Source organism: Elephas maximus, chromosome 9 (genome assembly GCF_024166365.1).
Source record: "Elephas maximus indicus isolate mEleMax1 chromosome 9, mEleMax1 primary haplotype, whole genome shotgun sequence".
In the NCBI taxonomy this organism is placed as follows: domain Eukaryota; kingdom Metazoa; phylum Chordata; class Mammalia; order Proboscidea; family Elephantidae; genus Elephas; species Elephas maximus.
Genome location: NC_064827.1, coordinates 106,037,946 through 106,064,686, shown reverse-complemented (window position 1 = coordinate 106,064,686; position 26,741 = coordinate 106,037,946). Strand labels below are relative to the sequence as shown.

Below are 26,741 nucleotides of genomic sequence, written 5' to 3'. Positions count from 1 at the left end.
TTTTTTTCTCCATGTGATTGAAGAATACATCTTCCTTCCCTTCTTTAAATTTTCTGATCTGATGCCTGCACTGTGGCATCATTTTGTAAGGCTGGTCTTTGGCCTTTTGTCCTGGTCTCTGGGCATGGTCTTGCCTGCCCACGGCCAAGGGCTCCTGCAAGCCCAGCTGCCAGCCCCCACACCGCTCAGTACCGCTCACTCAACACCAGGGTACAACCTAGATAAATCATATAAACAGCCCAAATAAACAACATCTAGTTCTTTTAACCAGCAAAGTAGATGGCATTTCTTTTTTTTTTTTTTTCTTTTTTTTATGCCAGCGCTGTCCTTGGAATACACCACGCAGTGTGAAACCAAGGAGGTGAGGCTGGGGCGGGTCAGGACTTCCCGTGGAAACTTCCGTGTCCTGAAAAGGAACCAGTGCCTCCAGCCAGGGCTCCACAAGGCATGGTTACAGGTAGCCCCTCACTCATAACTACCTTCTCTAGGTGTCTCCTAGCTACACACCCTCTCTGTATAGCTGAGGAAACTGGAAGTGAACTGGTTCAGTGACTTGCCCAGGTCCGACGATTTTTTTTTTTTTTTATAATAACTTTTATTAAGCTTCAAGTGAACGTTTACAAATCCAATCAGTCTGTCACATATAAGTTTACATACATCTCACTCCCTACTCCCACTTACTCTCCCCGTCTTGAGTCAGCCCTTTCAGTCTCTCCTTTCTTGACCATTTTGCCGGCTTCCCTCTCTCTCTATCCTCCCATCCCCCCTCCAGGCAAGAGTTGCCAACACAATCTCAAGTGTCCACCTGATATAATTAGCTCACTCTTCATCAGCATCTCTCTCCCACCCGCTGACCAGTCCCTTTCATTTCTGATGAGTTGTCTTCGGGGATGGTTCCTGTCCTGTGTCAACTGAAGGTCTGGGGAGCATGGCCGCCGGGATTCCTCCAGTCTCAGTCAGACCATTAAGTTTGGTCTTGTTATGAGAATTTGGGGTCTGCATCCCACTGATCTCCTGCTCCCTCAGGGGTCCTCTGCTGAGCTCCCTGTCAGGGCAGTCATCGATTGTGGCCGGGCACCAACTAGTTCTTCTGGTCTCAGGATGATGTAGGTCTCTGGTTCATGTGGCCCTTTCTGTCTCTTGTAGATGGCATTTCTTAATGCCATTTTGAAATGTCAAATATGTGGGTACCCTTTTTAAAAAGAGGTTCTCTTTAAACTTCCAAAGTTACTGTAAATAGGACGAAAAGAGTTTTGCAGTTGTTAAAATTAATGAAATCTAATAACAATATCATTACAAAAAAACTGCTGGAAAGGGTCCATCACAGTTTCTCGCTCAGTTTACTAAACAAGGACTGGGTCTAAATGGGTAAGATCATTACAATGTAACATTGTGTTTGGGGTGAGAGACTTAATCTTATTTCTATCCCAGCATTATTGTAGGTAGGTTCCTACAAGCATTAGTGAACCACACAATAGTGCTGATACCTGACTGTTTTTGAAGTTTCCCCGAACAGAAATTTTATGTATTCCAACTATAGTTACCAAGGACAAGTGAGGGATAAATAAGATGTATGCGCTTCCCTACTTTCCACAGTGTGATGGGTACGTGTACTGTGTGTGTATTACGTGCATGTGTGTGTATAACTATTCAAATTCAAATGCTTTTTTTTCCAGGTGTAAAATTTAGTGATATCAATTACATTAATTATGTTGTACAACCACCATCTATAATTGTTGCTAGATTTCTAGAGTGGTATATTCACAGAATCTCTGGGCATTTACTGACTCTTTAAAATGCACCAAGGTAGTCAATGCAGCATTGTTTATAACAATAAAATACTGGGGAAAAACTCAAAGATCCATCTTTTGGGAAAATAAAGGGAGAACATTCACAGGAATAGAATACTATGCAGCTAAATAAAAATGAACAAGAAAACTCTCCAAGGCATAATAATGGAAAGAATTCTAGGGTATAATTTTAGTGGCAAAAGCAAACTGTAAAACAGGTGTGTTCTCTGTTTCCTTTTGTATAAGAAAAGGGAGAGAGAGTTGGAAGAGGCGAGTCAGGTCTCAAAATGCAGGAAAAGTCGCCACCCGGTAGTCCCCTGCCCGACACCAGCCATTGCTGTCACCACTGCCACCAGGGCAAGGAGAGCCACGGTCCCAAAGAACCAGAGCAGTTGAGAAAACTATTTATTGGTAATCTGAGCTTTGAAACTACAGATGACAGTTTAAGAGAACATTTTCAGAAATGAGACACACAGGTTGTGTGGTGATGACAGACCTGCAAACAAAATGTTCCAGGGGCTTTGATTCTACAACTTACTCTTATGTTGAAGAGGTGGATGTAGCAATGTGTGCTGGACCACACAAGTTTGATGGACGTGTAATGGAGCCAAAGAGAGTTGTTTCTAGAGAATTCTGTAAAGCCTGGTGCCCATCTAACAGTGAAGAAAAGATACAGAGGAATATTAATTCGGGAGACTAGCTGGAAAAGTAAGGCACGACTGAAACCATGGAAGTTACTGAAGAGAAGCAGAGCAGAAAGAGAGAGGATTGGTTTTTGTAACTTTCGATGATCATGACACAGTTGATAAAATTTTTGTGTGGAAACACCACACCCTTATTGGGCATAATAGTAATGTGAAAAAGGTCCTTCTAAACAAGAGATGGAGTCTGCTGGGTCACAAAGAAGCTGTGAAGGTGAATCTGGGAACTTTACGGGTGATGGAGGAAACCTAGGAGGTGGTGGAGGTGGCAGCAGCAGAGGTAGCTATGGAGGAGGTGATGGCTGATATAACGGATTTGGAGGCGATGGTGGCAACTATTGTGATGTTCCTGGTGACAGCAGTAGAGGAACTATGGTGGTGGTGAACCAAGATATGGAAACCAAGGTGGTAGATACGGTGGCAGTGATGGAAGATAGGAAACCCTGGTGGCATGTTGGTTAAGAGCTACGGCTGCTAACCAAAAGGTTGGCAGTTCGAATCTATCAGGTGCTCCTTGGAAACCCTATTGGGCAGTTCTACTCTGTCCTATAGGGTCGCTATAAGTTAGAATTGGCAGTAGGTTTTTTAATGGGGTGGAGCATATGATGGTTACAATGAAGGAGGGAATTTTGGTGGTGATAATGATGGTGGTGCTGGAAACTATGATGATTTTGGAAATTATGATGGACAAAAAATAAAATGAAACAGTTGCCACTGAGTGGATTCAGACTCATGGCCACCCCATGTGTGTCAAAGTAGAACTATGCTCCATATCGTTTTCAATGGCTGATTTTTTCAGAAGTAGATCTCCAGGCCTTTCTTCCGAGACGCTTCTGGACAGACCATTTGCACCACCCAGAGTCTCCTCTAGTGGACAACGACAATCATGTTGTCCCATGAACGGGGCAGTTTTGATAAGAGAAGCTTGGGCAGTCCCAATGGTGGTGGTTATAGATCTGGTGGTGGAAGTGGTGGATATGATCACAGAAAGTTCTAAAATTTCAGCAAGAAAGCTGAAGGATACTTTGAGACAGTTGTCCTAAATGCATTAGAGGAATGGTAAAAATCTGCCACAGACGGAACCATGATCCATAGTCAGAAAAGTTACTGCAGCTTAAACAGAAAACCTTTCTTGTTTAGGACGGTCATAGTCACGGCTTACAAAAAATGCAGCTATTGATTAATGCAGTGACAAATATACATTCCTGCAGGCTTATCTGTTGTAACTTTGTCGTTTTGTTTTCATTACATCAGGCATCAAAAAAAAAAAAAAACCATGGCCGTTGAGTTGATTCCAACTCATAGTGACCCTACAGGACACAGAAGAACCGCCCCAACAGGGTTGCCAAGGAGCGGCTGGTGGATTCGAACTGCTGACCTTTTGGTTAGCGCCAAACACTTAACCACTATGCCACCAAGGATCCTGTAAATTGTGGGAGTGGAACCAGGAATAAAAAAATCAAGCCGTTTTTAACATTAAAAAAAAAAAAAGGCTATAGAGATTAATAGCTTTAACAATACATATGGTCTTATTGGTTTATATTTGCATAAATAAACATAGTTCATAAAAAGTGAAAAAAGTACCTAAGGAATAGAAGGAATGAGGTAGAAGGGGACAAAGGTGGGGAACAAAATAGGAAAAAAATTACACTAAAGAAACTTAAAAGGCTTGATCTAGCCCCAGGCTTTTTTTTTCCTAAGAGTAGAGCTTTACTGTCCTCAAGTTCACATATCCTGAATGTGGTAAGTTCTCAGGTAAGTAAGTGCTGACTAAAGCTTTACGAGACCTGTTTTAACAAGTAGCCTGCACAGACCTTTTGGGATTTTGTTTTATATCAATGATTTTTTAATTATTATTATTATAGTGATATACATACAAGAAAACATACATTTCATCAGTTTCTACATGTACACTTCCGTGGCTCCCAAAGGTCTTTTAGGGTTCATTCTTTTGCAAAATTAAAACTCCTTTTGCAAAAACGATTTGAGCCATTCCCGTTCTGGCCTATCAAGATTATCTCAAGCCAGCCGGACAGGCACTATTTCAAAATGTGGCATTTGCTTCTGGGAGAGGTGGCTAGTGAAGTGGGGCTGGTATTCAAAGGAAGAACAGCCCAGAGCTGATGGCGGAGGCTGGTCCTGGAGTTGCCTGCAGCGGGTGTGGCGACACAGGGCTCTTTCAGAAGTTTCCATTACGTACTCCTTTCAAGCTCAGGTCAGATAGTGGTTCTGATAATATTGAGAACAGAGCAGAGAGACAGACAGCTGCTTCAGGAGCTGACAGGGCTCAATCTCTGATCCAAAAGTGAAGGAAAAAGAGGTCAAGGACACAGGGTTTTGTCTAACTGGTGGAATTAGAACCCAGAGAGGCAGGAATCCAGGCACAGAGACAGGCTTAGATAGTCCGGCTGAATCCAGGAGGGATCCCAAGGCCCCGGAAGACACAACACAGGATTTCTTTTTATTTGTTTGATTAGCAGCCGTAGCACTGAACCACTATGCCACCAGGTTTTCCAGTTGTGGGAAAGGAACCAAGAAATGCATTTTGACCAGGACCCAGAAATGTCCGGTGGTTTTATTCTATTGCCTCTTTATCTTTCTTTTTTGAAGGAAGAAAGGTTAATATATACATTAAACTATTAAAGTTCAAGCTATGGCATTGAAGGAAGACCTAATGAAAATGTAGATACTACCCTAAAATGTTCCTACAAGGAACTGAGAAATTCTGTGTGTACAATCTGAGTAATCTGGACTCAATAGCTCTTTGAACCGATCAGATCTATTTTTATTTTCTCCCTGAGGCTATTATTTCATAGAATCATGGGCATTTGGGATCGGTAGGGACCTTAAGGAGTCCCCGCTTAGTGCAAATGGTTAATGCACTCGCTGCTACTCAAAAAGTGGGTGGTTTGAGTCCATTCAGAAGCACCTCAGAAGAAAGGCCTGGCAATCTACTTCTGGAAAACCCGCCAATTAAAAGCCTGTGGTACACAGTTCTACTTTAACACACACGGTATCGTCATGAGTTCAAGTCAACTTGACAGCGGCTGGCAGTTTATTGAGACCTTCGAGTTTGTGACACACACTAATAAGCAACAGATCATCATACGTGTTTTTTTTAACCCACAAAACGACCAGATTTCTCTAAGCCTACTGCAGCAAGGAGCCAGGACGTACTGACAGTCTAATAAGTACCAGCAGGAGCCCCGGTGGTGCAATGGTTAGGAGCTCAGCTGTGAACGGAACGAGGTTGGCGACCCAAACCTGCCAGCTGCTCCACAGGAGAAATGACCTGGTGATCTGCTCCCATACAGCCTTGGAGACCCTGTGGGGAGTTCTACTCTGTCCTACAGGGTCGCCATGAGTCAGGATCGACTCAGTGGCATACAACTAGTGCCAGGCTCCTTACGTGTGGCCTTATCCGATCCTCACAAGAGTCCCAAAGGTTAAGTAGTTGCATGGTATTTTTCGAGCAAGAAAATGGAGGCTGCTCAGAGAGGGTAGGTAATTGTGTTGGATTTCACAGCAGTCAACAGCAGAGCTAATATCTGAACTCAGTGTTCGTGACTTCAAAGTCGGTGCATCCCAAGGCATGGAGGCAGAACCCGGGCTCTGAAGAAGGTGCAGTAACAGCACGGTGGTTCGAAGGCTAACCAAGGAGAAATAAAATAAGAGAAGACACTAGATGCACTTGCTTACCTTGGGCTTGCCCCTTGCTTTGTACACAACCTGGGAGTGGGTCTACCAGTTTCTACAGCTCAGCTCAAGCAAACAACCAATCATTAGGATCCACTTGCCCTCGGCTTTGGAGGCCAAGAGTCCCGGAAGCCCAGGCCCTGATCTGGGCTGTCAGCACCTGCTGGGACTCATCACCCCGCATGATAAACTACTCTCCTGAGCAGAAAGCAGAGCTGGCCCTGCCTGCTGGGTGGAAAATCACAGGAGGGGCAAGGCAGAGGCTTGTCTGAGCAGCAGGGTCTCTGGCTCTCAGCGGCAGGCTGGTGCACGTCAGGATGAGGCTCCTCTAGAAGGAAGCTGTGGTAGCTTGTGACAGTGGGGCCGTGGAAGGGTGGGGGCCTGGTCTGTGAGGATCACATGAGATAACGTGTGGGAGAACGCTTTAAAAGCTGTAAAGAGCTAGTTTAAAGTAAGGTGGTATCATCATTCAAGGATCTGAAGGCCGGAAGGGAAAGGATCCAGGGATTGTCAGGTTTACTTGAAGATACCATCTCACTTTTCCAAACCTAATATGTAATTAGTCCTGGTAACACAGTGATTAAAACACTCGGCTGCTAACCAAAAGGTTGGCAGTTCGAACACACCAGCCACTCCGTGAGAGAAAGGTGTGGCAGTGTGCTTGCATAAAGATTTACAGCCTTGGAGGAGTCTGGGGACCATGGTTTCAGGGGACATCTAAGTCAATTGGCATAATAAAATCTATCAAGAAAACATTCTGCATCCCACTTTGAAGAGTGGTGTCTGCGGCCTTTAAGCACTAGCAAGCAGCCATCTAAGATGCATCAACTGGTCTCAACTCACCTGGATCAAAGGAGAATGAAGAACACCAAGGACACAAGGTGATTACGAGCCCAGGAAACAGAAAGGGCCACATGAACCACAGACTACATCAGCCTGAGACCAGAAGAACTAGATGGTGCTCGGCTACAACCCATGGCTGCCCTGACGGGGAACACAACAGAGAACCCCTGAGGGAGCAGGAAAGCAGTGGGATGCAGACCCCAAATTCTCATAAGACCAGACTTAATGGTCTGACTGAGACTAGAAGGACGCCGATGGTCATGGCCCCCAGACCTTCTGTTGGCCCAGGACAGGAACCATTCCTGAAGCCAACTCTTCAGACAGGGATTGGACTGGACAATGGGTTGGAGAGGGATGCTGGTAAGGAGTGAGCTTCTTGGATCAGGTGGACACTTGAGATTATGTTGGCATCTCCTGCCTAGAGGGGAGATGAGAGGGTGGAGGGGGTTAGAAGCTGGTGAAACGGACACGAAAAGAGAGCGTGGAGGGAGAGCGCGGGCTGTCTCATTAGGGGGAGAGTAATTGGGAGTGTGTAGCAAGGTGTATACGGGTTTTTGTGAGAGAGACTGACTTGATTTATAAACTTTCACTTAAAGCACAATAAAAATTATTAAAAAAAAAAAAAAAGATTTCCAGCCTTGGAAACCCTATAGGGCCATTGTGAGTCGGAATAGGAGCCGCGGTTTGTTTTTTTTTGGTTTTGGGGTGGTGCAAATGGTTAAGTGCTCAATTACTAGCAAAGGTTTGGTGGTTTAAACCCACCCAGAGGTGCCCTGGAAGATAGGCCTGGTGATCTGCTTCCAAAAGGTCACAGCCTTGAAAACCCTATGGAGCAGCCTTACTCTACACTCTCAGGGCCACCATGAGTCTTAATCGACTTGACAGCAGTTAACAACAAAAACATCTAATTGATGTTTTTATTTATAAAAGCCAAAAAAAAAAAAAAAAAAGCACAGCACCCTTTGAAAATCAGTCAGGGCTCTGGGTTGTAAAGGCCAGAAACCTAACTCAACCAGCTCAGGCCAAATAACAGCCTTTGTTTGAAGGCTCACAGATACAGGGCAAGGGCAAGGGCACACAGTGAAGGCCATTTCTGACCCATCTCTGCTTCTCTGAGATTCTCCAAGATAAGGTTCCTCCTGGTGGTAGGAAGCATGGTCTGGCCACTCTCAAATCACACTTCCCAGCCTCCTCTACTCTTCGTCCATCTGGAAAATCTCAGGGAAAACTCGCGCCCAACCGGAATCATGTGCCCATCTGCAAGGCACAGCCCCTGAAACCGTATGATTGGAATAGGAGGCGACACAGTTCCTGAAACAAAAAAGCAGTTGCTGTCAAGTGGACTCTAACTCATGGTGACCCCGTGTGCGTTAGAATAAAACTGTGCTCCATCAGGATTTTCGGAAGTAGATCTTCCCAGTTGCCTGTGGGTGGACCAGAGTCTCCACCTCGCGGCTGGCAGTGAGCGCATTAACCACGTGCAACCTCCCAGGGACTCCTGACACAACACCAATGCTGCTTCCAGCAGGCGGATGGGGCCACGGGAGTGCACTACACCTTAGCAAGGCGGAAAAGTGCCAGAATGGCCCCACCAGACTGGACTAGTCAAGGCAGCTAAGAGCTAGCCACAGTGAGAAATCAGTGCCTGAGCTGATAAATATAATGCATTGGACAGTGTCTACAGGGGAAGAGGGTGAGTAATCGACAAAAGATGGCTTCTCAGGTCACTTTTAAAAGACCTAGACTGACATCACACGCACTGTCCTAACGTGGTCACTGCCACGCTTGTCTGCGTGTGTGTGACTACACCAGTAAACAGGGTACCTAGACCGACACTACACTCACTGTCCTAACGCGGTCACTGCCGGGCTTCTCTGCGTGTGTGTGACTACACCAGTAAACAGGGTACCTAGACCGACACCACACTCACTGTCCTAACGCGGTCACTGCCAGGCTTCTCTGTGTGTGTGTGACTACACCAGTAAATAGGGTACCTAGACTGCGAGGCAGAGAAAGGAGAACACAATCAAAACAAGAAACACTCCTCTCCCTGCTCTGGAACACCAGCGTAGGATCAAACCTGGCCATAGTAATAAAACAAACACCTGTTTACTGTTTATTGAGACCTCATTGTGCAAGGCTCAGTGAGTGCTGTCAGAGACAAAGAGTGTGCAAAAAGTGAACAAACTCCCAAGACAGAGGCGCTCCGCAGGGCTGGAGGTAGAAAGAATAAGTGGTCCGTATCCCATGGAGGGCACAAGTGATGGACTGCCATGGCCTGGAAGCTTCCTGGAGCTGTGCCCCACCCACCCCCCCAGTCCTCAGCTAGATATCTAGTGGCCACGCCAAGACAGTCTCCTTCACCAATCTCTGTGAACCAACTGGATGGGGGATCAGATGGCTGGGGGTAGTACAAGGTGGAGAAGAAATATCTTAATCTTTTAGACTTCAGGGGAGGTTTTACAGAATCAGGAGTCCCTGAGTGATACAAACGGCTAACATGCTCACTGCTAACAAAGAGGCTGGAGGTTCAAGTCTACCCAGAGGTGCCTCGCGAGAAAGGCCTAGCAATCTGCTTCTGAAAAGGCAGCCATTGAAAACCCTATGTAGCACAGTTCTACTCTGACACACATGGAGTTGCGATGAGTCAGAATCGACTCATATTACAGAACAATAAGATGTGCACTTGGTCTTGAGAACAAGCACCCTCTCCCTCCTCTATGCCTTTAGAAATACGGTACAGATTTGTTTTAATAATTTGAGGCCTTGGGCATGGGCGCCAAGGAAGAGATGTTCCCTGCATAAAGGGTAATCATCTATAGCTTCAAATCATGAGAAAATATCCAAACACTGGTTGGCACAAGGCTGTATTCCACGTGCCCCTTCCATTTGTCCATTCATTCTCCTCACCCCAACTTCCAGGCACCGGCACATATGGCAGAAAAAGGCAGGGCAGAGGCCCCCAGTTTTAAAAGATAAAACTCAGATGCAACAGAACAACCCTGGAGCACACAGGAAAAGTCTGAATCGTTCTGGAAGGGTCTCCCCTGACAACACATAGAGGTGAGGTGCCCACCAGTAGGGAACCAGCCTGCTGAGGGGTCACCAGAACAGGTCCAGGGGCTGGGTGGAAAGTCTTGGAGGCCAGGGCAGGCTTCCTGGGTCCGATCTCCTGCAGTGGCCTGGGGCCTGGGCCTGAGTCCCTACCAGGCCCTGTGCCCTGCTGAGCTGTGGGGCCCCTAGCCTCCTGATTACTTGCAGCTCTGCAGGAAGATATCAAAGCCAGGAAGCAATGGCTTAAGCCGAACAGAGGGAGTGAAAGGAGTCCAGGAGGAAAAGGGTCTGGAGGGAGGGGAAGGGCAAGGGAGAAAAGGAATCAGGATTAAATGAAAACAGCATTCTTAGCTGGGCCCCCTCTGTAAAGCCCTGCCCTGCACGCACTAACCCTCCATGGAAGAAAACAAAACCGAGGGACCTGGTGCCGGCCTGCTGGGGCCCAGAAACCTCCGGGGATATAGTATCTTCCAGGTGGGTGTACCCAGAAGCACACAAAGGTGCTTGACAGGTCGTTTCAAACTGACTGTCAAGGTCAAAACAACACCACCTGCAGGGACAAATGAAATGTTTTCATCCATCCCCCCCCCCCCCCCCCGAGTTCTCTGTTGTTGTTTGTTTTAAACCAACTGCACAGTTTGAACTGCAGACAAGCCTGACAACTGTTCAAACATATGTACGTGCAACTTATTAGCTTGCAAATGGAGGTATCTGGAGGCTAAAAACAAGTGGGAGGGCTGAGTGAGATGGTAACTCTGAGGGGATGAGGGGAGGGGTCTGGGCAGTGCACTGCATGGCTGAAGGGAGAAGCCTTCACGGAGAGAGCTGCTCCTCACAGCCTTTGGAAATGCTGGTTTGCAGTGACCGTTTGGAGCAGAGGCGGCTATTATGAAAGGAAGGGGCCCTGCCCTTGACATCTGTTTATTTTGCAATTAACTCAAGGTAAAAGAGGCCCCTTCTTAAACTTCTGCTCAGGGGCCTCAAATTTAAACGCCCACTCTGCCTAGGTGCTCAGAGTGCAAGAAAATCCCAGCCTTGTAATCTCACTAGCTCTTACATCAAAAAGAAAATATATGTGTATGTTAAATTGCTAACGAAATTAAATCACTCCCCCACCTCTGCTGAAAATAAAAACTAGAACCTAATTAAATCAGAGAATACGAGGCTCTAGGACCCTCTGCAGACTCCTCTAAACCACGCCCACACTTTCCACAGAGATGAGGCCATGGAGGTGCTGTGACTTGCCTGCCAGCTTGGCCTGTCTGTGGGTGCAGCTCTGTGGGAACACAGCTTCCCTAAGGGTAATGGACGAGGGAGGAACATCACCCTAGGGCTCTTCCCACCCACCCACTAGCACGCCTCATCCTCTTTCCGCAGTCTGACGTTCTCACCTGAGAGGAGGTGGCTGGGTATGGAGTCTGAAAAAGCTTCCCAGGTGATTTTTTCCTGTTCAGAGACACCCGACACACCTCCCACCAAACACACACAGCTCTCTACTACCTGCGGCAGAATCACCTGGGAGGACATATTAACATTATACAGATAGATGCCCAGACCCTGCCCTAAACCCGTGGAATCAGTCAGGTGGTGTGGTCCAGGTGGTCACAGGGCTCTACCTTGAGAAGCCCAGGGCACAAGCCAGCCCACTGCCACAGGGTGCAGGGAAAAAATGGCAGAGCTTCCTTCTAGAAATTCCTTTTGTAACTGTTTTTTTGTCATCCTTTTAAATTTTCTACTGTGTGTGAGTTTTATTATTTATAATAATAATTATATATAATTAATATAATATATATTATTCTATATTGTATATAACAGTTCTAAATATACACAACTCTTCTGCTGACCAAAACGTCGGCATTTCAAACCACCCAACAGCACCAGGAAGAAAGGCCTGGCAATCTGCTTCTGAAAAATTACAAGTAAGAAAAAACTCTATGGAGCAGTTCTACCACAATTCCATGATCGGAATTGACTTGACGACAACAGGTTTGGTTTTTTGGCTATATCTATGTCTATATTTACATCTACATATAATTGCTCAAAAAGAGGCATGTAGCCAAAAAAGGTATAGGGCTTCCTGGGCAAAACTGTGATCTCCCTGAGGGGAAGGCACCTGTGCCTACCCTTCCTCACTGCTCTCAACCTAGGTCCTTGCATGGACCTGACACAGGGTAGGTACTCAACCGCCACTCACAGAGCGACAGGTGAATTCCACAGGCAGCTTTACAATGGACTCCAAGGTGGTTTTTTTTTTTTCCCCTAATGTATTTATTTTTGCCACCATCCACTAAAATACAATCTTCAAGGGATCCCCAAACATCGTCCAGAACAGTACCTGGTACAGATAAATTATACAATTAATATTTTTTCAATGAATACATGAATAAATGAAACCTCAAAATAACCCAGTCAGGGAGGCATTAATATTACCTCATATTTAACTTTTTTGAAAAATCACAGTTTTTTTTAGCAATTATATGTAGGTATAAACACTGACATAGATATAACCAAAAAGAGTTTACTGTAACTTACTCAAGAAGATATTTTTTTAATAGAATCATCTTAGTTGTTATTTAGAACTTTCCCAAACCATCTTTGGGAAAATTTCTAAATAACCTCAACATAAAGAAAACAAAATCCTCACAACAGGGCCAATAAGCAACATGATGATAAATGGAGAAAATACTAAAGTTGTCAACAATTTCATTTTACTTCAGTCCACAATCAACAGTAACCAAGAAATCAAATGACATATTGCATAGGGAAAATCTGCTGCAAAAGACCTCTTTAAAGGGTTAAAAAGCAAAAATGTCATTTTGAAGACTAAGGTGCACCTGACCCAGGCCATGATGTTTTCAGTCACCTCCTGTGCATGTGAAAGCTGGACAGTGAATCAGGAACACCAAAGAAGAACTGACTCCTTTGAATTATGCTGTTGGCGAAGAATATTGAGTATACCAGGGACTGCTACAAGAACAAATAAATCTGTCTTGGAAGAAGTACAGCCAGAATGTTCCTTAGAAGTGAGGCTGTTGAGGCTTTGTCTCACGTATTTTGGACAGGTTATCAGGAGAGACCAGTCCCTGGAAGACATCATGCTTACTAAAGTAGAGGGTCAGTGAAAAAGACCCTCAACAAGATGGACTGATACAGTGGCTGCCAACAACGGGCTCGAACATAGCAATGACTATGAGGATGGTGCAGGACCAGGCAGTATTTTGTTCTGTTGTACACAGGGTCGCTATGATTTAGAACTGACTCAAGGGCATCTAGCAACAACAACATGTTTTGAGGAGGTGGGTTTTCTTGAGACCACTACCATGAAATGCTCACTGTAAAGGGGGACCCTGGGTACAACTGTTGGAAGAAGACCACACATCCTAGCTCTGTCTTTAATATACACCGGAATATTAAATCAGGATAATAAGGATAGTAAAAGCTTTCTGAGAAGTTCTCCAGCAAAAAAAAAAAAAATCCCTTTTAACTTGGTTTAATCCACTCATTTCCTAAACTAATTAACCCACAATTCCTTTTCCCAAATTACTAACATTCCACAAAACTAGTCTTCCTCGGATCCAATTTTAGAAAACCCCGAAGTAGGCTGAAGGCTTCATGTTTCTCTGTACCTGCAGCACCTTCAGCATTCATCACACCCGTCTGCTGCTCTGCGTCTACCGAATCAACTCCTAGCTTTGCCCCTCCATCACTTTCCAACAGCCAGTTTCCAAAAGGATGTGCAGAAATTGTAGATGAGAAAAGACAGAAACTGCAGCTATCTCATTTCCAAAGAAAAGCACTAAACTTAGGTTCTCATGTCCTCTTCTTAGAGGAGACTAGCTCAAAAACTAGGACTTGTCAACCACAGTTTCCAACAACTCAGCAAGGCGGGCTGCAGGAACGAAGGGCCTGGAAAGCAGCCCCTCCTCTCTGCCCAGCCCAGGTATTTGGCTCAGGGGCCCAAGTGTCATTCACCATCTCCTTAAGCAATTCCAAGATTTCCACGTGAGGGTGAGAAGGGAGAAGGCGGCTATTTTCAGCAAGCTAACTAGGAAGGTAAAGGTCAGACTTAGTTTGCTCAATGACTATAGATCTGGAATTCTGACCTCCTGGAATAATGTCTAGACTTTCTAAGGAGTCACCTCTATATACAGCAAGGTCAGTTAACCAAGAAATACCACAGGTTCTACTCCGACCACCAATCTGGGGCTAACACAGGGTAGATTTTTGCACTGTATCCTCAAATCCCACAAAATAATCCACTTTTTAAAAGCAATCTATTTTTAAAAGAAACGTTTCCTTACATCTGTGGCTTTTAAATACCTTTTCAGGAAAAGGTGGCTGGGATATTCTTCAAGCCCTAGTGACACGGTGGTTAAGGGCTCGGCTGCTAACCAAAAGGTCTGCAGTTCGAATCCAACAGCCACTCCTCGGAAACCCAGTGGGGCAGTTCTACTCTGTTATGGGGTTGCTGTGAGTCAGAATCAACTTCACAGCAACAGGTTTGTTTTTTTATTTTTTTAAAGAGAAAAGAAGGAGCCCTACTGGTGCGGTGGGTAAGCAGTTAGCTGCTAATCAAAAAGTTGGCGATATGAATGTACTGACCACTCTGAATGAGAGGGATGTGGCAGTCTGCTTCTGTAAAGGCTTACAGCCTTGGACACACTATGGGACCGGTGTACTCTGTCCTATATGGTTGCTGTGCATCAGAATCGACTACATCAGGATTGACTACATGGCAACAGGTTATCATGGAAAGAGAAAAGGCAGTTTCTCACCCATTTTTGCCAACAGGGTTCTAGGGTTCAGATGTCCAACTCTTCTAGCCACATATGGGCTGTTACCCACAGAGGCAGTGTTCCCTCTCAGCAGAGCTTTTCATGCGTTGTGCTTTACTTGAGAACTGTTGCCCGAGTTGGTGTTCTCCCCCAAAGCAGTCTGGTCTTAAAATAAACACATACATGCTTCCATGCCCACATACATACCACAGCCTAGAGCCAGTAGCATTTGTGCAGTGGATCCGAGGCATGAGACGCCTGCTTGGGAATATTTCCAACTTGGGCAACTTTGGACAATGAATTCCATTGTTCTTTTCCACCCAGGGAGTATATGTTCTATTTAGGAGTAACGCTGCTGGAGGAGAAGTGAGTGGGAAGGGAAAAGAAATAAAGGTCTTTCTTTGCAGTGAAAAAATGGAAAGGCGCTGCCAACTGGCTGCCTCAGGTTGAGGGACTGGAAGAGATTAGGGGCGTCTGATGACATCAAGAGAGAGGGAAGATTACAAGTGTAGGTAGAGGGATGATTGCTTCAGGAAGGCCTTTCAAAGGCCTGACAACCTCTCCTGAAGGATGGCCCCAGCAGTGTTTTCTGAAGGTAGGTCTGTCAGTCTATGTGTGTGAAGAACAGTTCAAAGAAGGCTAAACACTTAAATGTAATCTTTCAGAGGGTGAGGAATCATGGCATAATGATGATCAAATGCTACTTCTGCATCGGACAAGCAGCGCAGCTGTTTGATGGCAAGGAGAAGATTCTGGCTAAGCCCAAAGCTGTGAGTTCACTCCGCCTGTTATTTTAAAAGGAGAGAGCCTGGCACCTAAGCACTCATGGTACGGGATCCAGGAATTTTCCTGGTACCCAGATTCTAAGCCTGCCTCAAAATGAGCCCAGAGTGAATGCTCGTATTCAAGTAGACACTACGACACTGTGACTTCCATGGGGAGACCCTAAAGCAAATATACCGTATTTTTATGCAAATAATGGGTGCCCCCTGCGTTTGTTTGCTGGCAGTATCCTCTCCCCGTGAGGTATTTTCATAAGCGTACGCTATGCTACTTTTTTTTATAGCAACATGTGGAAGAGGACTGGCATGGCGGTGCTTGTGATGATGCCTCATGGGGGGAGAGCGCAGCTGGCAAAAACACAGAAGGCACATATTATTTGTGTAAAAATATAGACCATACCCCCAGAGAGAGTTACAGGTGAGTCATGCCTCAATCTGAACCCTCAGACCCTGAGAGCCATGCCAAGATGAGGCCACTTTAGTCATCTTCTCTGACTCCCTGGCTCTAAGTAGACTTGGGTTCATCATATATCCTCCATTCATCTGCTCTGTAAAAAATGGAATGCACCCACAGTCTCACTACCTGCTGAGGACAACCTGGTATTGTGAAGACCAACAAAATAAGCATGACCAGGAGCTTTCAGGGACCCAGCAAACCCCTTCATGAATACCAGTTACTATTTCAAGAAAGAAAAATGACAGAACCAGAACACATCTAGAAGGCGAAAGCCCCTCTATACGAGAGGAGAGAAGCAAAGTCAAAAATTTTCTCAAGAAGAAATACAGAAATAGAAAGCAAAACGGAGAAACCAAGCACAAAGAAGCAAGGGAGAGGATGAGTCTGAGGGCATAAATCACCTTGCCCGTACCTTGTTACTCACGACTCATTCTGTTTGTACATCTCTACAGCAACAGCAGGGCTGCCAGTAAACAAAGGATTAAAATTTTACAGAAGAAGGGTGGTATGAGCTGCTTTCTATCATTCACACCCACCTGTTAGAAAAAACAGAGAAGACTCACACTGGAAAAAAGGGGAAAGAAATGCCTCTTTAAAAGAAAAATTTTTTAAACAATTCATGCAGAAGGAAGTTTCAGAATTCATTAAAGACTGGAAGACAAACGATAACAATAACAAAAAACAAAGTTCACACATGAACCCCAAGATCCTCAGCTCCGAAGAGCAAGTAGAAGAGTTGGCAGCCCCAGTGCATTGAAAGACGGACTAGTTTAAGGCTCAAAATTGTATTCCTGAAGGCAAGAATCACTACTGTTGTACCTTGCTTTGAAACCATGGGGTCACATCACCTGACACATAAAGAAGGACTGTTTGGAGGTATGGTGGTTTCGGTTTGGGCTATCAAAAATTCAAGGAGAAGCTAACAAAGAACAAGCAAAGAAAAATTTCCAAAGCTGTGAAACTTTGCTACTTGAGATAATGACAGAAATTTATGACTACTTCCTTCCCCCAGCAGAGAGGAGCACAATTAGACGGCTGAAAACAACAGGCCCTTTGTAGCAGCATGTTATGTTTTGCTTATTCTGTTACGTCTTGGCTGGGAGATAAGAATAAACAGGACAACACCCAGTCTAACCCCAGGAGGAGAGGGTGGAGAGAAAAGCTGGTTACGTTCATCCTTGGGCATGTACGTGCATACCACTTATGCACAAATTGAGGTACTTAAGAATATTGTACATGCAATCACCAGGAACAAGTATAAACAGTCAGAAGCCTTTGTCATACAAGCAAATCTTTTCAGAACAAGCTGTAAAAATAGGAATCCTTACAGTCTTTCCTGTGAAGTGCACTGAAGATACTTAAGTAATTGATCATTGTTTCTCTAATGCTATTTATCAATCCTATTTTTGTTCAGTTAAAAAAAAAACTTAAAAACTAAGATAAGCAAACATAAAACATTGTCTCCCTACCTGTGATCTACTGTTGCATCAAAAAGGCTTGCAAGGACTCAAGTGGCAGCCGCTAGGAGAGGAAACGTGGCCACAGGAGTCGGTCTGGGTGCCACGTGCTCCAAGACAGCCGGCAATGGAGAATCCTGCTCAAGGACAGCAGCTGCTATGCCAAGTGTGGTTCTGACTAAGCTGGTCATGGGATGGCACCTTTGATCCCGTGCAGCTCTCTCCCACAACCCCCAGCTGCCTGGAATGATGGATCCCCACTCATCCTCTGCCTTTTCTTAGTCGCGCTTCCTCGCTCGTCTTCATATGGCTGTACAGCTGTTCAGATGGTTCAAGTCCTGAGGGTCCTGAGGATCTCCTGGCACCCACAGTGAGCTTCACTGTTGTTGTTGTTGAGTCAGTTCCAACTCATAGTGACCCTATACACAACAGAAGGAAACACTGCCCGGTCCTGCGCCATCCTTGTGATCAGGAAACACTGCCCGGTCCTGCGCCATCCTTATGATCATTGCTATGCTTGAGCCCATTGTTGCAGCTCTTCCCCAGTCATCTTTTGTGTGCCTTCCAACCTGGGGGCTCATCTTCTGGCACTATATCAGACAGTGTTCTGCTGCTATTCATAAGGTTTTCACTGGCTAATTCTTTTCAGAAGCAGACTGCTGGGTCCTTCTTCCTAGTCTGTCTTAGTCTGGAAGCTCAGCTGAAACCTGTCCTCCATGGTGACCCTGCTGGTACCTGAATACCAGTGGCATAGTTTCCAGCATTACAGCAACACGCAAGCCCTCATAGTACAACAAACTAACAGATAGTGAGCTTCAGGATGGGGCAAATGAAAGCAATTCTTAAAGTGCATTGCCTTATAGCATGCTGGCTGGCTTTCTGCCCCTCCAACCCACCTAACAGTGGTTCCCATCTTGGAGCCTTTGGACTGGACTTCCTCTGCCTGGATTGCTCTTCCACCAGAGTGTCCTAAGGCTGGCTCCTGCCCATTCTTTAGTCTCATTGCAAATGTCACCTCTTTAAAGAAGCCTTTCCCTCCCCACTCCTAATGATGCTGCCTGTCCCTCCAGTCACTCTGTCTCTTGCTTGGTTTTATTTTCTTCATAGCGCACATCTCGATTATTTGTTTCCATGTCTACTCCTTGTCTCCCCTGACTAAAACCTAAGTTCCATGAGGACAGAGACCTCTTCAATGTTGTTAACCCTTGAAGTCTCAGCATCTTGAATACTGCCTGGCACATAGTATGCACTTAATACAAACTTACTGAAAGAATGAACAAATGAATAAACAAAACAATGAACAAAAGAACAAGACACTCTGGTATGGAACTGGTGAAAAAAGATCAAAGCAGAATGTGTCACCCAGCATCAAGCACTGCTGCCATTTTCTTTTCAATTTTCTGAGTGGGACCAGGGGTGAAGCTACATGTGAACGGTAGAGCTGGGAAATGGAGCAATAGAGGCATTGATTTTTATTCTGTGCTCTAAACATAAAACCACTCTGAAATAATTTGCAGGGGATTCTTGAAATAGAAGAGAAAAAAAGAACGTATCTGGATGTCAGCAAGCCAGTTCTGCCAGCCTAATTATGCCCCGTGATGTGTAATTGGGAACTGCTGAAAGACGAACGGTGAAGCAAAGCATTTATTACGAACGTGTACAGAGGTAAGACTGAGGTGTTAATCTTTAAGGAACTGTCATAAAGCTGGTCCCAAGATATTATTCCATTAACATTATTACTGTTATAACAAAGAGGGGTAAGCCTGATGATGAACTCCTTTCATGGATTTCTCAAGACCTGGAAATCAGGCCCACCAGTCAATCCCTAGCCGAGACACCTGAGAAAATAAGACAGAGAGGAAAGGCCCTGAGATCAGAGGGTGCCTGTTTGAAAAATAGCGAAGAGACTGGTGCGGTTAGAGGAGAAGCAAGTAAAAGAGAAATAGACTATATTATAAGGGAGGTAATGGGGGTTGAGTGTGGAACCTAGAGACTTAGTAAAGCAAGGAACAAAGGGGCCCCCAAATCTGCAAACAAAGTAACAAGAAATGGGCCAGGGCGCAGAAACAAAGCCATTCCCCAGAACAATGGTGCAGGTTAATTTAAAAATAGCTCACAAACTTCTTTAAAGTTGCCTTTCAGAAGCAGCTGGAGAAAACCAGGCCCAGGGACATGCGCAGAACATCCTGTGACTGCTGTGTGACCTTCCACCAGGGGCAGTGAGGGGCCACAGCCCCAGCCGGGGAACCGAACCCAGGGAACGAGAGACTGCACAGGCGCGACACCCCTTAATAAGTCCTGCTACGAATCCCAGAGGCCTCTGGGACAAGAGCCATTTTGGAAAGCTACTGCACGAGCACCTTAGTTAACATATCCCCGCCTATGCTAGGAATAAACGTGAATCTTTTCCCACCCAGTGACTTTTAAAAACTCGGGCCTGTTCTGTGAGACGGGGTATGTGTTGCTCTAGGCCCTCCTTGTCTCCACTTGCAAGCCTCTGCAATAAAGCTTTGCTCGTGTGGAAAACTACATGCCTTACCCGCTCATTCTTGACCAGTGAGAGGCAAGAACCTTATTCCATTAAAAAAAAACACGAGGGCAAAACAAACATGGCAGGGCACTAATTATGCCAACATGAAGGTAGCAGAGGTATATGCTGGAGATTCATTTAAAATGCACTCCTATCTTGGTACAGACATCCTATTACTCAGTCCAAGAAATGTGGACTCCACAGCTCTAGGCAGAACAGATTCAGCGTTTTTAGCAAGCAAAAGCAAAATGAAACAAAACCAGAAAGCCCACACTTACTAAATGAGGAAAGTATGGGAATGGAACTGCTCAGAGAGTAACTTCAAGGCAAGCTAGGGATGGCTCTCAGACTGCGAAGAGGATGAAAGCATCTCTCCCTGACAGGGATTCAGAGAAGGATGGGGGTCCTATAGGCATTTTGTTACATTAAAAGGTAACAAAAATCAGGAAGCATGGTACTGATACATGTTGTCATTACTGCTATGTTTGAAATACAATCCAAATGCTAAAACACTGCGTATTACTTGCCTTCTTAGAAACTGATTTGGCATTACCGTACATCTAAGTTGTACAAATGTGTGCTTTGCTGCGATGTCAGAATCAGGCTCAAACGCAGAATCAGAGTAGAGTGTGACGCCTCCACATGCAAATTATAGTACGTCATATTTAACACACAGTGAAATCGTTAGGGATAGCGTCCAATTTTTTTTTTTAATCTTAAAAAGAGCTATTAATAGTTTACTTATTTTAGTTCATGTGGGAATGTTTAATGTCATTTAGCAAAAAATAATACTAAAATGGTATTCGTTACCATTAAGACTGAATCACTCAAGAAGTTCGTACAAAAAAAACAAACCTGTTACCTTCGAGTTGATTCTGACTCACAGAGACCCTACAGGACAGAGTAGAACTGCCACAGGGTTTCCAAGGAGCGGCTGGTGGATTCCAGCTGCCAACCTTCTGGTTTGCAGCCATAGCTCTTAACCGCGGCACCACCAGGACTCCTCAAGAAGTTCAGAGGTATGGAATTTGGGACCTTGAGTACACGTTTATGAAGTGTGGACCCAGGAAGGTGCCATTTAATTTGCCAAGAAATCCTTTGATGTCTCAGTGCATTAGAACGAACAGGACAACGGCCAGTTTAGACCAGTTTAGGTGTGAAGCTCTTTTCAGATGGCTCCTCCTAGCCTTGGGCTTTCTCTATTCCCGTTTATTGTTCGGAGTCAACCATTGCTTTTGTTCAGCTTTGCTTTACGGAACCCCAAGCAAAGGTTTCACCATAAATAAAGCAGCAGGACCTCAGTAGCCAGCTGAGTCATAAACCCCACTCAGCCGCATGTGCCTCAAGGTGTCAGGATCTCAATAGAGTAAAGCCAAGCAAGTGGAATCAATTTAAGTCCCAGTTGGGAAGAACCGAGTCCTCCCTCCCACCCCCACCCCCACCCCCACATTGCTGGCAGTAGAGAAGACCACAATCCCCCTCTACAGCTTAAAGACGGGGAGCAGTAAAGAAGCCCAAGAAAACATCTAGACCTGGGCAGACTTTGTTTCCAAGTCTAAAAAGAGAGAAAAAAAACTTGAACAAAAAGATTTTTTAAAAAAAGCTATTTGACAAACAACCACAAATTTTTAAATGTACGGGCTGCCTGTTTTTCGGCATAAAATCCGTCTTGTTGCTGCCTGGTTATTATCACATCACATTTGTGCCCAGAACCATTTGGCCAGAGGGGACTTAGGCTCACTTTAAAAAACACAGAGTTAAGCATGTTTAAATAACTTTAAATATCTCGAAAAGAGCAGCAAACACACAGCCTACCTGCTTGGGCACGCAAACTTGAAAAGAGAAGCTTTATAGAAAGGCCTGCAGGTCAACAAATTCTGGTTTTGGCAGGCTGATGTCAGGAAGGAGCTATAGAAAATACAGTCTGCTGGATGAAAAGTACTCTGCTTTGGTTCCCTCAGGCCCGAACCGAAACTTAACAAACAGGCCTGAAAAACAGCAACTCTAAAACTAAAACTCTAAAAACTCCCAAATAAATATGGCCCCTCAACATTGTATACAAATGAGAAACAATAATTCTGCTTAAATTAAGTCCAGTGGACTCTTCAAAGGAACCAAAGAAGGCCCCTTGTTAAGGCAAACTCTATATATAGACATCCCAGACAATTACATGATGCACGTAACCAAGTGCATATAATTATCCCAGTTTCTACATTCCCATTACCTTCATAAATAGAGGATAAAAATCTGTCTAAATGACTTTCTCAGACCTCCTCAAGGATTAAGGCTAGCCCACCAGCTTTTAAAAAGTGTATGTACACAGTTAAGATCAAAAGCTAACGTTTCGGTCAGTTCTTTTCTACTTGGGGGTTTGACTAAGAATGTGTACAGTTTTCAGGGAAAACGCCACACATGACAGCTGCTCAGAAGCATGGAAATTGATTGGTAGCAGGAATTTCCTTGACTAATGGGGAAAAACCTCAAGTCACATGTTTTGATGAGCTTATTTTTCCCAGCCTTAGTCGAGCATGTTCACTGTTAATGATTAAGGTTTTCAAATAGAAATAGAACCAAGTAAAACCCAGCATACATTCCCTGTCTTTCCTCAGTAAAACACAGCTACCTGTGACTGAATGGAAGAGTGACAACTCGTGGATGGATTTTAGGGCTAAATAACATATAGTAAAAAGGTTCAACTGGCAGATTTTGATTTCTCAAGGAACTAAACCGAGGCAACAATAAAAATATAGTGTTTATTATATTAAAAAATAGCAATGAGTGAGACCCCCTCACCCCACCCCTTGAGAAAGACATCTGCTGTGAGCTGTTTTTTAACAGTGCTGATGGATTTACACTGATCCACCCACAGTCTCTCTGACAGAGGCTCTCAAGTAGTCGCCCTTGTGACCAATGGCGAGAATGGATGGGACAGCTGGTCAGGATTAGGCGAGCAGCCCGTGGCCCTGGGACCAACTTGCCTTGCCGCGCCCAGAGACTAGCGCCATGACCTTGGGCATACTGGCACTGCATTCTAACAACCACAGGCCAGCCGTGACCCAGCAGCCATCGCCGTGGGAGCACGATGGATTCTTAAAGCCTAGCAACGACATAAGCTCTTTAAGTTCAGGGTAGGCTGAATTCAGCCCATGGTACCCAAAGACTCGTGCATGGTAGAGCCTGCAAGAAAACTGTCCCTGAAGGCAGCAATAAGAGAGATGTCCAAGCACGAAGGACCATGGCCCTTTTATCCTGATCAAATGACAACTCAGATCTCAGGAAAAGCAAGAAATAGTCAAGGGATTACCAACACATGATCTCCAAATGCCACACCGGAACAACATACCTGGCCATCCCCAGACTTGGAAAGTTGGCAGGGACAATTAGTACATCCAGCCTGGAGAATGGGTGTGTTCCCAGGATAGAATGTGCTGCTGAGAGGCAAGCAGGGATCAGCTGCAAAAGGTTCTCTTGACAGACATCTCTGAAGGACACTGGAGCAAAGACCCGATGAGGAATGATGTCCTGCGTGGTGGTGGAAACATTCTGGAAGCGGCAGGGATATTCCATATGACCGCAAGCACCAGCATACCTGGGAGACATGAAAAAAACAGACTCACTTTATGGTAAATTATGTTTATTCCTCTTGCAGGGGAGGTGAGGAACTCTGCAGACATGGATAACTTCTAGGAGACAGTGGTTCAGATGGGCTCACAAGCAAAGACTGTTCATTTGGCTTGTTTGTTTCTGTGCAGTGGTGAAGAATTACAAATCAAGACAATTATTGATGTGCTTGGATTGACTGCATAACTTCAATCTAAGTTAAGTGAAAGTAGTAAAGTCTTATTTTAGAACAAGGGAGAAAATCCAAGACTCAAAAACAACAAAAGAATGCCCCACTAAAATAAAATAATTTCTACCCTCAGCAATATGTTTGCAAATAACACCATGGGAAAATCTTCTCCAAAAGAGTGGACAATTTATAACTCGGAAAGGGAGGGGTGGCACAGCTAAATTAAAGATTCCCCTCTGGAATTTCCTAGAATAAAAGGCTTGGACTCAGATAGAACAATGAACCAAATGATGGTACAGATTCAAACTTCTCAAGAGAATACAAACCATCTTACTAAAAAGTGATCCAACCGTTCTTTAGAAAGGCCATCAAAAGTTGTGCTGTTAAAGAATGTAAAGGTACTTTTGATACAATTTGTTCCCTAATGCACTTTCATTACGAATTTAACTGAGCCAACCTTTTAAGGAAACATCAGAGCCCAGCCCATACCGTCTGACCACTGCCAGTTATTCCATTAAAGGCAGAGTAAAAAAAAAAAAAATTCCTCTAACTTGACTCACATCTCTCAAGAGAACTTATCTATCCAAATACACCCTGATCAAAGGGAACGGTCTATTTTTCCACCTGTTAACATGCCCTTTATTCAAACATAATGGAAAGCCCCTCTAATTTTAAATTACAAATAACAATTCTAACTATATATAAGTGCTTATTAGATTCACAGTGAATGCTTCAAAACCTTACAATGCTGGCATGTCCCAACACGGGCAGGCTGCGACAACAATCCCTCTCACAGCGATGAAGTGCCTTTCACCCACCCAAGTCCAGCTCCCCAGAGAGCCATGCAGCTATGTCAACAAGCCTCACCCGCCACCAGCTTGGCGGCTAGAACACAGCTTCCAGAACTGATTTCACCACAGCTGAGGGCAAGAAAAATGGACAGAGACCCATAAAAACGACTGCCAGGATAAGGCGCAAGGAAAAATACAATTACCGACATTGAAATCTAGCCAAAGGACCTGGACTGATCACCTTGCTTTTTGGGAAAAGTGAGTAAAGGCGCTGTTGGTAAACATGGAACTGAAAAGGCTGTAAGTCCATATAATGACAAGTAGGTGCATGCAGGCGAATCAACTCAATTAAAGGTCTCACAAAGTACAAACAGCCACGTATTGAATCAGCCACGATACGTCTCCCTCATGTGTTAATGCATTACATAAATAATGCTGTACAGAGTCCCTGGGCCTTGGATGCTAACCGAAAGGTTGGTAGCTTGTGTCCACCCGGAGGCATCTCAGAGGAAAAGCCTGATGATCTACTTCTGAGCAATCAGCCACCGAGAACCCGACGAAGCACAGTTGCAGTTTGGTACACGTGGGGCACAGTTGTAGTTTGGTACACATGGGGTCACCACAGCTCAGAGCTGTTTTCTCAGTAACTGACATTAAAATGCACTATATTAAGCTTACACACCCTCTATGGAAAAGCTTTCAGAAGCATGTTAAATAATGGAGAATCTGGAGATGCAGGGTTGGGGCCTAAGTTTAAATTCTATCTACCGGAGCACAGTTTTGCAAAGAGGCATTCCACAGGCTAATCTAGAAATATACCATAGGGCAAGATTATTTCTTGTAGCCAAGAATTCCAAAGTTAGAGAATATATTGAAGTAGTCAAAGACACACCAAAAAAGCCAATCTGTTCAAGGGGAAACGGTGAATTAAATTCTCTCTGGTCATGAATGCACTAACCCCAGTAATAACTTAGCACTGTTTTCTATAATCAAAGTCTGAAAGGGAATGCAAGACTTTAAGGCAATCAAGCTACGGACAAGTGAGACTAGTAAGGCCCAATAAAACTGGAAAGGGCATCAGGGAAGCCTCATGTGGGTTCAACAGGGGCATTAGAAAACTTGAGCTTCAGCAGCTGTCCTCAGACGGGCTGTGTCCTGAGGTGAGCAACTCAGCATCCGGGGCCTCTTCTTCCTAGTTTAGGACATGGTCTCACAAACGTGGCTGCAGGGGGAGGACAGGACCTGATTGGAAAGGCGTGTGAGGGAACTTATCAGGGTGATGGAATGTCCACTTTCTGGTTTAGGGTGTCTACAACTGTCAAAAACCCATCAAACCAAACACTTAAAATCTGTGCATCTTGTTGTGTGTTAATTATACTTTAAAAATAAATAAACAAATTTAAAAAACAAACAAACAGAAAGGCCAATCTTCTGGCACCATTACTCTCTGACAACTCACCACAAGTCACTCTTCATACAAAGGCCACGTTCCTGTTGAGTTAAGGGAATACTGTACTTTTATAAAGACATGAATAGTTTCCCACAGATCCAGCATCAACTCAAAGATGGTTTATCTTCCTTTCGGACTAATCTTCAGTTGTGAATCTCCGTATATGCGCCTCTCCAACATACTCCCAATGTCATCAACAAATCAAGCATTTGTAAATGTTTACACTTCTGCCGGATTCATAATTAGAGTGAACGTTTTTACAGTGAAGGTGAATGTTAATTATTAATTAACAATATGTAATACCAATGATTCAACTCATAGTGACCCTATAGGACAGAGTAGAACTGGCCCATAGTTTCCAAGGAGTGCCTGGTGGATTTGAAATGCCGACCTTTCGGTTAGCAGCCGTAGTTCTCATATGAGTCAAAATCGATTCGACAGCAACGGGTTTGGCTTTTGGTTTTTTGAATATTAATGACACTAATGATAATAATAGTAATAAACAGCAACTCCTACCACAACTGCTACTCACATCTACTGAGCATTTACTATGTGCCAAGCACTTTGTATGCATTATTCCAGTTAATCCACACAATGTCCCTATGGGTTACAATCTATTATTTTC

At 44.6% G+C, this 26,741-nt stretch overlaps 1 protein-coding gene and 1 pseudogene across 21 annotated transcripts in view; one reads left to right on the top strand and one right to left on the bottom strand.

The window, feature by feature from the left end:
- Positions 1–26,741, bottom strand: part of AOPEP (aminopeptidase O (putative)) — a 464,323-nt gene that overhangs the window by 339,615 nt on the left and 97,967 nt on the right. For all 21 annotated transcript variants that reach the window (XR_007518652.1, XR_007518651.1, XM_049895757.1 and 18 more), the window contains one exon: positions 23,429–23,674. Coding sequence is in view for 19 of the 21 variants with exons in the window: in XM_049895757.1 (XP_049751714.1) it covers positions 23,429–23,674 (246 nt within the window). In the remaining 2 variants the exon portion in view is untranslated. The remainder of the gene's footprint in view (positions 1–23,428; positions 23,675–26,741) is intronic.
- LOC126083085 (heterogeneous nuclear ribonucleoprotein A3-like) lies at positions 2,078–2,797 on the top strand (annotated as a pseudogene).